The 11,218-nt window shown below is 40.8% G+C and overlaps 1 protein-coding gene across 1 annotated transcript; it reads right to left on the bottom strand.

Annotated features, from left to right (window-relative positions):
- Positions 1-202: 202 nt before the first annotated feature.
- LOC132044947 (uncharacterized) lies at positions 203-3,560 on the bottom strand. The gene is made up of 5 exons (XM_059435485.1): positions 3,545-3,560; positions 1,625-1,798; positions 989-1,050; positions 743-883; positions 203-655 (listed from the first exon to the last, which is right to left on the bottom strand). Exons 1-5 carry the CDS (start codon positions 3,558-3,560, stop codon positions 203-205), a joined length of 846 nt encoding a protein of 281 aa, XP_059291468.1.
- Between the last annotated feature and the right edge of the window lie 7,658 nt (positions 3,561-11,218).

Genomic DNA, 11,218 nt, shown 5'->3' with positions numbered 1-11,218 from the left:
CAAAATACAAAGGTCCTACGAGCCTATTTAATCTGCCGAAAAAGAGCTCGAGTCATTAGAGCTGGACCCTTCAGGGTCTTCCTCGGAGCTATCTTCAAGTGCTTTCTTGGCTTTATCCTCAAATTGCCTTTGCCTCGGCAATCCGAGCCGGAATATCCGCAATGGCTCGTTGAGACGCTTCGAGCATAGACTTTCGAGACTTTCACTTCTCATATTCTACTAAAAGGGTGGATCGAGCCTCGGTAGCCTCAATTTCTTCATAGGCTTCCTTCAGGTCGAACTGAGCCTTTTTTAATTTTTCCTCCAACTCAGACCTCATATCACTCAGAGTAATCCGACCCTCGTTAGAAGTTGCCAGCTCGGCCTGAAGTCCATCATTGTCTCGAATAGCGGCATCGAGCTCACTCTTGAGTTTCTCATTGGCCCGGGCTCGAGTCTCGACCTTCTCTTGGGCAACCTTCAAGTTTTCTTTCTCAGCGGCCCTTTTGGACTCAAGCCGCCTAAACTTTTCCTCCATGTTTGCGGCCTGGCCTTTGACCGAATCTAGTCCCTGCCTCAATTGGGTAATAGTGGCCTCTAATTCACTGAGCTTTGAGACGTACTCGGAGTTCCCCTGGTAGAGCTGCTTATTGTCCTCTTCTAGGACTTTGTTTTTCTGGACCGAATCATCGAGCTCATTTTTTAATTGAAGGTTATCCTTCTTAACTTCTTCGAGCTCAGCTCAGAGGGTTGGAGGACCGACTATTTGGCTTAATTGATCTTCTTTTTGTTGAAGGAGAAGTTTAAACTCCTCAGTTTCTTGACTCTGGGCATCCAACTGGGCCCGTAAGTCATCTATCTCATGCTGAGCTCGAATAAAACCCTTATTCACAAGCATGATAGCCTGCAAAAAGAAAGAGAAGGGGAAACAAGGTTAAAGATCAGCAAATAGTGAGGGGTACACCAAATAAATTGAAACTTGTTGGAAGGAGGGAGAAAAAATGTTCACCCGGTTTTCAGCATACATACCCTGGTTGAGAAGGCACTGCCATGAGAGTCCTGTCATCTTCTCTTTGTCAGACTCCGACACAAAAGGTCAGAGATAACTGGCCACCCCCACGGGGTGAGACAAAAAATTGCAATCTTCAGGTACAGTGACCATGGTCGACCTGGTCCTCCTCGGCTCTGCACTTAGAGCCAGAAAAATCTACAAGTCGAGACCTCAAACCGACTCAATAGATCGAGTAGGCCTCCTCGATGCTTGTGGAATAGGGAGGTGTCCTAACCCCGAGGCTTCCGCCATTGTAGGAAGATTATCGGCAAACATGTCATCAAAATTTTCCTGCTTTAAGGATGGAGCAGGAGGAGGTGCTGAAATAGTTTTGGCCCTTCTGGCACTTTTTGCCAAAGGCACCGCCTCGAGTGAAGTGTCGCTCGTAACGACGATCAGCTCGACAGCCCTTAAGGAAGTGGGGCTTGGAGATATTCGGTTATTGGGGGGAAAGGGGTCTCAATTTCCCCACCCGTGGCAGAGCCCGGCAAATCAGTTGCAACACTCTCCGGGACCTCCACCGACGTTGTCTCAGCCTCGATAGCAGCAGCAACAGAAGGGTCCGATCCCTCAGACCTCGAGCTGTGGATGTACCTGCGGCATCCTTCGAGCTCTTTTTTCTTTTCTGACCCCTCGACTTGGGTTTTTTCTTCTTCTTTTTAGCCTCGGCAATGAGCCATGCTGATCCTGAAATATCAAAATTTGAACCCAGTGTGGCGGGTTCGTCCACTGATGCAGGCTGTAGGGTCGAAAAACGTCTACCCAAACCTGAATATCAAAGAATTAAATCAGAAGAAGGTTGAACAAAAGAATATAACAAGAAGCTAAGGGAACAGAAAGATACCATGATTTTGTGCTGCCCACCGGTCGCGGGACAAATTTTTCCATGTTCGCTCTTGGTGCGGATGTTGGCTGATAATACTTTTGATCTACCTAGTCAATCCGGGGATTGCATTTGGAAACTATCCGTCAGCTGAAACATCAAAAATAGTAGAAGAAATGCTCAAAGGCACGTAAAAGGGAGATAAGTCCTATAAAACTTACGTTTTTCATTCCACCTTTCGGGGAAAAAGGCATGTACTCCTCCGGTATAATGTCCGCGGTCCTAACCCGGACAAAACGCTCATACCAGCCCCGATCTCCGTTCTCATTAACGCAGGAGAGAATGGGGTTCCTCCCTCGTTTGGAGAGATTTATAACTCCGCCACGAAAGATCCTCGGGCAATATATTCGGATCAAATAGTACAGGAACTTTGGCATTATCGGCCAAAAGACGGAGGTAGGCCACGATCCTTCAAATGTTCGGGCCTATTTGAGCAAGGCACACTTCATATGTCCGACACATCTCTAGGATAACCTGATCTATTAGAGGGTTAAGCTTGAAAGTGAAGGGGTATGTGTAAATATATAAAAGCCCCTCCTTAAAGTCAGTGATTGCTTCGTCATCACCGGGAGCAATAATCTCTATGGGGCGGTTATCCCAACCGCATTCAGTTCGGACTGCGGAAGGTGCGCCTCTCTGATCAATGATGGGTAAAGCGTCACATCGTAACAGCCATTTGGACGGCGAACTCGTGGTTGAAGTTGTATTTTGAGGGGATTATGTCTTTGGCCTGGGGTTCGAAGGAACTAGTTTGTGATTTGCCTCCGGGGCTTGCGACAGTCTCGGTATTCGGAGAGCTAATCGAAAAGGCATCTTCGGGAGTAGGGTCGATGTTCGTTACCATTTTGAGGATTTAAAGAGGAAAATATGAAGATTTGAAGATTCGAAGAGGAAAGTATGAAGATTTGAAGGTTGAAAATATGAAGATATGAAGATTTGAAGAAGGAAAGGATGAACTTGTGAAGACTTGAAGAGAAGTTTCCAGAAATTGGAGAAGATTTTGGGACCTCGGATGAATTTTCTCAAGAAATTTTTGAAGACTCAGAATTTCAAAATAAAGATTCAAGAGGAAGCAAAAACATAACAAGATAAGTGAGATAATCAAGAGGTAAAGAGTGAAAAAAGAGAAGTGAAAGGTGAAAAGTGAAAAATAAAAATCACTGTAACACCTTTTATAAATAAAATTTTGAGGCGGTTACCGAAGTCGTCCAACCAAAAGGAGACATGGGTCCAAAGTCAGAGAGACGTGACATGAAGGGACATTTCATTTTCGGCATCTTTTCGAAGAAGAGGCTTACTAAGGAAGTCACCGAGGTAATCGTTCCACTTTCCGTCACTTCGAAACTTCGATCTGAGAAGTGTGGGGACTATCTGTATACGATAAAAATCGAAGAAATTTGCATTCAGTACGAACTGGAGTAAATATTACAACTGTCCGATACGAGATTGAAGAGGAATGAGGTCGCTAGGCTCAGTTAAGATCGAAGGGAACGAGGACCGAGGGGTTGTGAGTTTTTCAAACTGAGTATCAAAAACTGAGGGTATGTTGATAAGCACAGAAAGCCCGAGCCTGAGGCGAAGACACTCAACATAGGCTCGGAGTATCTGTTATAGGCCAGGCCATGCATCACCTGACCGTTCTGCCATTTGGCTGGCAACAGTACGGGTGTCAGAGTATCCGTACAGACGCCTTATCCATTTTAGGGTTTTCTTAAAAAGGCCTTTTTTTAGATTGTACTAAGGCTGTAATGACCCGTTTAGTTATTATAGTGTTTTGAGCCATTTAACCTTTTTGACCCTTTCCCCAAGTCCCGTTAGTATGATCTATGACTTAATGAAGTCATTAGGTTGGTTTCCGCAAGGTTCGAGTGTAAATTGAGTCATTGCTGGAGAAGCTAGTTAAGTTAGCAAGTTAGAGTTGACCACGGTCAACGTCGGGTTAAGATGACCCCGTGTCAATGTTTTAGAAGTTCCAACATGTTAATATGATGATTTCGAGCTTGTCCACAAGTTTTGGTGAGGTTCCGAAGAGTTTCAGATGCGTTTGGGTTTTTGTCGCGCTCGTATTTGATGTTTTCGCTATAGGTCTGTGGATAGAAACGGCTCCAAATTGATCAAACGACCTTTTTTTTGAGTGAGGCTTGAACCATTATATTTGTATTGAAATTACGAAGCCATAGCAAAAAGAATCATCGTGTTTGGCTCCGTATGAGGGAGTTATGCCCGTTTTCGTTCGGGTTGTTCCAACTGGCCGCTGGCAGCGACCAAAGATACCGCTACTGTCACACCCCACCCTTGGTAAGGCATTATTGGCACCCGGCACCTTACGAAAACCGAGCGAACCAACTTATAACTTGTATTCTCTATGTCTCGAATGACAAAATAAGGCTAAGGCTAGATATGAACGTAATATCATGTATAAATATATGTCCAATAGACCCACGATGCCAATATAACGACCGACAGAACATAACGAAGCTATACATAGGAACTGTCTACAAAGCCTCTATGAACATGACTGAAGTATACAAGTCGGGACAGGGCCCCCGCCATACCCTGAATAAAATCATACATATATATATATAGGCTCGGCAGTGCTCCAGGAAGAGATGGAGCTCACCAATAAGAACTGGTACCTGAAGGCAGCCTACTATGGAAGATCCTTGTCTCGTCTATCTACACCTACGGGCATGAACGCAGCGTCCACAAGAAGGGACGTCAGTACGAACAATGTACTGAGTATGTAAGGCATGAATAGTAACATATTAAGAAATACCGAACATGGAAAATTAATATAATGAACGTATGGGGATAAAGTAATATAAACGAGATCAACTTGTGCCTTTGAATGCCCTTTTAAGGCGAATGTTGTGCATGCTTAGCTTTTTAAGAATTTTTCCATACATATCCATACATATGTAATATCTCGTCCGATTGTTAAGGCGCGGTAATATATATATATAGATACATATATTTATATACATATAGCATCTTACATGGTGTTATCTTACCCGGCCATGTAGGCTCGGTATCATCTTACCCGGCCCTTTCGGGACTCGGTATCATCTTACCCGGCCCTTTTGGGACTCGGTGTTATCTTACCCGGCCCTTTCGGGACTCGGTGTTATCTTACCCGGCCCTTTCGGGACTCGGTGTTATCCCCAACTGATCAGTGGGATACAATGCATGCATACATACATACATACGTACATACATACACATAAAAATACATAAATGAAATCAACGTCATCATTAGCATTACCATTGTCACTATATCATTCCTTGAAGGATCAACCATCGTAAGATGAAATCGATGATGTCACGGGAGTCTCAAGAATCATGAACTTAGGTAGCACTAGAAATAGAATCGTTATCATCGCTATATCCCACCTCGAAGGAACGAGTAACATGAGGTGAGACCAACAACAATAAGTACGGTTAAGGGATTCATAGAATGGCTCAATAATCTCATAATGCCCTCAAATCATAGCTTCGAAGTTTCAACAGAAGAGAATCATCATCCTCGTCACAATCATCATAGAACATATTCCATATAACATCATAAAAGGCTTTAAGAGTCATGAACTTCGAGCTTTTGAAAAAAAGACGGTTATGGAAACATTTATGGAATCATAACATAGGAATCATGCCTTTGAAAGAAAAGGACGAGCCTTAACATACCTTTTTGGTCGCCTTAACTTTAACTATTCAACGCTTGGCCTCCTGTGCTCGTAAATCTATATTCAAGAAAATTTATACTGTTGTTAGACTCATCTTCATGACCTCTGTCTTAAGCCCTCAAACTAACTTTTTCTAGAATCTGCTGAAATTTTGGCAAAGATCTCTCCTGTTTATATGCCTAGCCCGAAATTATAATTCAGCAATCAACATCAACAACAACAACAACAATGAAAATAACATCATTTACAACACCAATATGTACCATAAAACATCCCATACGATGTTTCCCAATTTCCACAACCAACCAACTCGCTATACAATTATTTAACGACTTTATCTCTGCAAATAAACCAAAATTAACATTAATAATAAGATATTCATACCTTATTCTTGTTAAAACAGAGATATCTTCAATATCCACCTTGAATCCACCGCAAAACCATACTAGAATCACATCCATGCGTTTATCCGAGCTTCAATTAATGCTGCGTCGCTTGAAAATTGCTCACTTTGTGATCCCCTCTCTCTCTCTCTCTCTTCAATTTTTTGGAAATTTCTGGGAAAATCTGGTGAAAAAAAAGGGGTTTTTACCCTTTATATAGGGCAAATTCGGGTCGGGTCACTGTAGTAATTTACTGTAGCAAGTCGGTTACTGTAGCAGTACTATAGCACGCGTTTCTGCTCTATCAGCTGAACTTGTAACGTCCATAATTTTCTACTCCGATGTCCTATTGATGATCAGCTTATTGCGTTGGAAACTAGACTCGACGAACTTCATTTTAGGCTTTTGTTTCACCTTAAAACACTTCATATGCTAAGAGATATTCGTCCCTCAATTTAGACCAAAATTTTCATACAAAACATTACCCATCCTTTCTCCAAAGTCGTACTACTCCATTTCTTCCACTTATTTCCTTATAAAACCTCCCAGTATGACTTATATGCATCCTTCACTCATTAAGTATACTTAATAATGCTTGCTCCTTATATTCCAAAGTGATTTTACTTAACCATAACTCAACGTACTTATGTTTCAAATTTGATAAGTGCTTCTTCGAAGATACGGGGTGTAACATCCTTCCCTCCTTAAAAACATTCATCATCGAATGTTGTAGTGTGCCGATCCTCAATAGCCTGATTGAATTTTTTGTTCAATTACCGCATACTTATACTATAATTTGGTCAGTTTCGTCCTGTTCTTTCTTAGCTCTATATCAAATTCATTTGTGAGTCGTGCAGTACTCAATCCTCACATATATATAGTCACAAATCAACTAGTATTCCGTTCTCATTTCTTATACTAACGTTTAGTTGCTTGTTCAGCGGTACTCTGCTACTGACAAATCCTTACTCTTAACGGTTACGTTTCTTCAACCATTCGTCTTAATTCCTTTCCATGATCAGTTATACCCATATCCTCAATACAATTTCTTAATTACGTACATTCCTAATGTTCCATCACCATCTTTATTATTCCTCGTAGCAGGATTATAGATTGCGATGAACCAATAATCATAGTTCAAACTGGTCTATAGCTCACAATATCTTCGAGTTCTTGTCAAAACTCTCCCTTTAATTCCTTTGCCTCAAATCTTGCAGTATAACTTATAATTATAAAGTTAGGGCAATTCTCACTTTACCACAACTTATTTTCTAACATCAGTATGGTATACTTACCCTTGACTTCCTTATTCCAGTGATCATTTAGTTAACTGTCATTTCTTGTTGGCTTTCCAGTGTGTCCATTCCCATCTGCGGGGCATAATCTTACGTTGATGGTTCATATAATTCTATAATACATACCTTTGTACTCGGTATACGGTTAGTGACCATGATATACTTTCTAATTTCTAGTGATGCTGCTGCCTTTCTATCTGTACCCACACCGTTCTTCCTCCACTTAGAGATCGCCACACCGCTTATCGTTACTCCTTTTGTTAAGATTGTCATATTTTTCCTTTAACATCAAGATTTTTCTTCCGTTGTAACCCAAAGTGTCCTTTGTACTCATCATCCATTTCGTCATTCTCTTTGTAGTTAGCTTGCAGACCTTTCTTACTCTCTTTATTACTCTTTAGGATACGTCGCTGCCTATTTAGGTGCGGCACAAATTTCCCTGGTCTAGAAATATCATATCTCACGTCCGCATGAAGTATTCTCTTGATCCATTTTTAATTCCCTTTCATACCTGCTTTGTGGTATGCTTATCTTTAATTCGTCTCTGCTCCCTCTTAATGCATTCTTGATATGCCACTACGTCCTAAATTTGGGCCTCTTTAAGCTAAAATCTTTCTTTCCTTGGAATTTTGACAATGCCATACCTCGTTTGTGACTAGATCTGCTCTTCCCCCCTTTTTAAGAGTGTTCTTATACATTAGTAACTCCCGAGTATTGGTAGTCATTAACTTATCCTGACGATCCGTCAATTCTTTTGGTCTCTTATAATACCGGGGTTCTCCTACCGTATAGCTTGACTTATTTTCTTCTCTGCTAATCGAGGGCTTTGCATGTAACCAAAGCGCTCATGCATTACCAATCCATTCTTGCCACCTTCTTTAAGGCCCTTCTACTTCTACCTTTTGTGTCTGAACATTTTCTCAAATCCATAGGTTAACGGGGACATTGGAATCCATCAAAATACTTTACGGAACGTTTGGTCACAATTTTCTCCTTTTGTCCCTCATCTTCCTCCACAACTATTATCACTGAAATTCTTCTTACTCTGAGTTTTCGGTTTCACTTTACGTTTACCCGTATCTTCGAAGAAGCACTTATCAAATTTGAGAAATAAGTACGTTGAGTTATGGTTAAGTAAAATCACTTTGGAATATAAGGAGCAAGAATTATTAAGTATACTTAATGAGTGAAGGATACATATAAGGCATACTGGAAGGTTTTATAAGGAAATGAGTGAAAGAGATGGAGTAGTATGAATTTGGAGAAAGGATGGGTAATGTTTTGTATGAAAATTTTGGTCTAAATTGAGGGACGAATATATCTTAGCATATGAAGTGTTTTAAGGTGAAACAAAAGCCTAAAATGAAGTTCGTCGAGTCTAGTTTCCAACGCAATAAGCTGCTCATCGATAGGACATCGGAGTAGAGAATTATGGACGTTAAAAGTTCAGCTGACAAAGCAGAAACACATGCTACAGTATTGCTACAGTGACCCGACCAGAATTTGACCCTATATAAAGGGTAAACACCCCTTTTTTCACCAGATTTGCCGAGAAATTTCTAGAAAATTGAACAGAGAGAGAGAGGGGATCACAAAGTGAGCAATTTTCAAGCGATGGAGTATTAATCGAAGCTCGGATAAATGCATGGATATGATTCTAGTATGGTTTTGCAGTGGATTCAAGGTGGATATTGAAGATATCTATGTTTTAACAAGAATAAGGTATGAATCTCCTATTATTAATGTTAATTTTGGTTTATTTACGGAGATAAAGTCGTTAAATAATTGTATAGCGAGTTGGTTGGTTGTGAAAATTGGGAAACATCGGGTGGGATGTTTTATGGTACATATTGGTGTTGGAAATGATGTTATTGTCATTGTTGTTGTCGTTGTTGTTGTTGGTTGTCGAATTATAATTTCGGGCTAGGCATATAAATGAAGATCGCCGCCGAAATTTGAAGCAGATTCTAGAAAGAGTAGTTTGAGGGCTTAAAACAGGCCTATGAAGATGAGTCTAACAATAGTATAAATTTTCTTGAATATAGATTTACGAGCCTGGGAGGCCAAGCGTTGAGTAGTTAAAGTTAAGGTGACCAAAAAGGTATGTTAAGGCTCGTCCCTTTCTTTCAAAGGCATGATTCCTATGTTATGATTCTATAAATGTTTCCATAACCGCCTTGTTTTCAAAAGATCGAAGTTCATGACTCTTAAAGCCTTTTATGATGTTATATGGAATATGTTCTATGATGATTGTGACGAGGATGATGATTCTCTTCTGTTGAAACTCCGAAGCTATGATTTGAGGTCATTATGAGATTATTGAGTCATTCTATGAATCCCTTAACCGTACTTATTGTTGATGGTCTCACCTCATGTTACTCGTTCCTTTGAGGTGGAATATAGCGATGATAACGATTCTATTTCTAGTGCTACCTAAGTTCATGATTCTTGAGACTCCCGTGACATCGTCGATTTTATCTTACGATGGTTGATCCTTCAAGGAATGATATAGTGACAATAGTAATGCTAACGATGACGTTGATTTCATTTATGTATTTTTATGTGTATGTATGTATGTATGCATTGCATCCCATGATCAGTTGGGGATAACACCGAGTCCCGAAAGGGCCGGGTAAGATAACACCGAGTCCCGAAAGGGCCAGGTAAGATAACACCGAGTCCCGAAAGAGCCGGGTAAGATAACACCGAGTCCCGAAAGGGCAGGGTAAGATGATACCGAGTCCCGAAAGGGCTGGGTAAGATGATACCGAGCCTCACATAGGAGGGGTAAGATAACACCATGTAAGATGCTATATGTATATAAATATATGTATCTATATATATATTACCGCGCCTTAATGACCGGACGAGATATTACATATATATGGATATGTATGAAAAAATTCTTAAAAAGCTAAGCATGCACGACATTCGCCTTAAAAGGGCATTCAAAGGCACAAGTTGATCTTGTTTATATTACTTTATCCCCATACGTTCATTATATTAATTTTCTATGTTCGGTATTTCTTAATATGTTACTATTCATGCCTTACATACTCAGTACATTGTTCGTACCGACGTCCCTTCTGTGGACGCCGCGTTCATGCCCGCAGTGTAGATAGACGAGATAAGGGATCTTCCATAGTAGTCGCCTTGTACCGCCCGATTGCGAGCTCCATCTCTTCTTGGAGCACTTCCGAGCCTAGATATATATATATATGTATGATTTTGTTCAGGGTATGGCGGGGGCCCTGTCCCGACTTGTATACTTCAGTCATTTTCATAGAGGCTTTTGCGTACATGATTCGTGTATAGCTTCGTTATGTTCTTTCGTAGTTATATCGGGGTATCGCGGGTCCACGGGATATATATTATACATGTTATTACGTTCATATCTAGCCTTAGCCTTATTTTGTCATTCGAGACATAGATAATACAAGTTATAAGTTGGTTCGCTCGGTTTCGTAAGGTGCCGGTGCCAATCACGCCTACCAGGGGTGGGGTGTAACAACATGGCCGACCAACCCGCCGCCGCAACAGCCGACCGACGGGAGCCAAGAAGTCTATTTTAATGCCTCAACCCTAACCATTATCCCCATGACCCCAAAGTCGGCCGAGAGAGAAAGAGGCAAAATTCATTCCATTCTTTGGTGAAAGCATCTCGGAGGGTAAGTCCCCATCTTTATTTGTTCCTTTTCCTTTCTTCTTCAAGTTCCATGATTATTTTAAGGTCCATCAGTGGTGGATGAAAATCCTAGAACCCTCGAAATAGTAAACCCTTAAATAATTGGTGGGTTGTTGATTTTGTTGTTGATTAATCATCTAGGAGTATAGATTATCACTTTCTAGGAAGGGAATTTGATTTCTTATGGTTGAAATTGCATGTTGAGACTTAGGGTTCTAATAAAAATGAAAATTTTGTCCTAAAATCTGTTTGAAAGGGTAAA

This window comes from Lycium ferocissimum, unplaced genomic scaffold (genome assembly GCF_029784015.1).
Source record: "Lycium ferocissimum isolate CSIRO_LF1 unplaced genomic scaffold, AGI_CSIRO_Lferr_CH_V1 ctg5611, whole genome shotgun sequence".
In the NCBI taxonomy this organism is placed as follows: domain Eukaryota; kingdom Viridiplantae; phylum Streptophyta; class Magnoliopsida; order Solanales; family Solanaceae; genus Lycium; species Lycium ferocissimum.
Note: the sequence above shows the minus strand (reverse complement) of the source record. Positions and strands in the feature narration are given on the sequence as shown.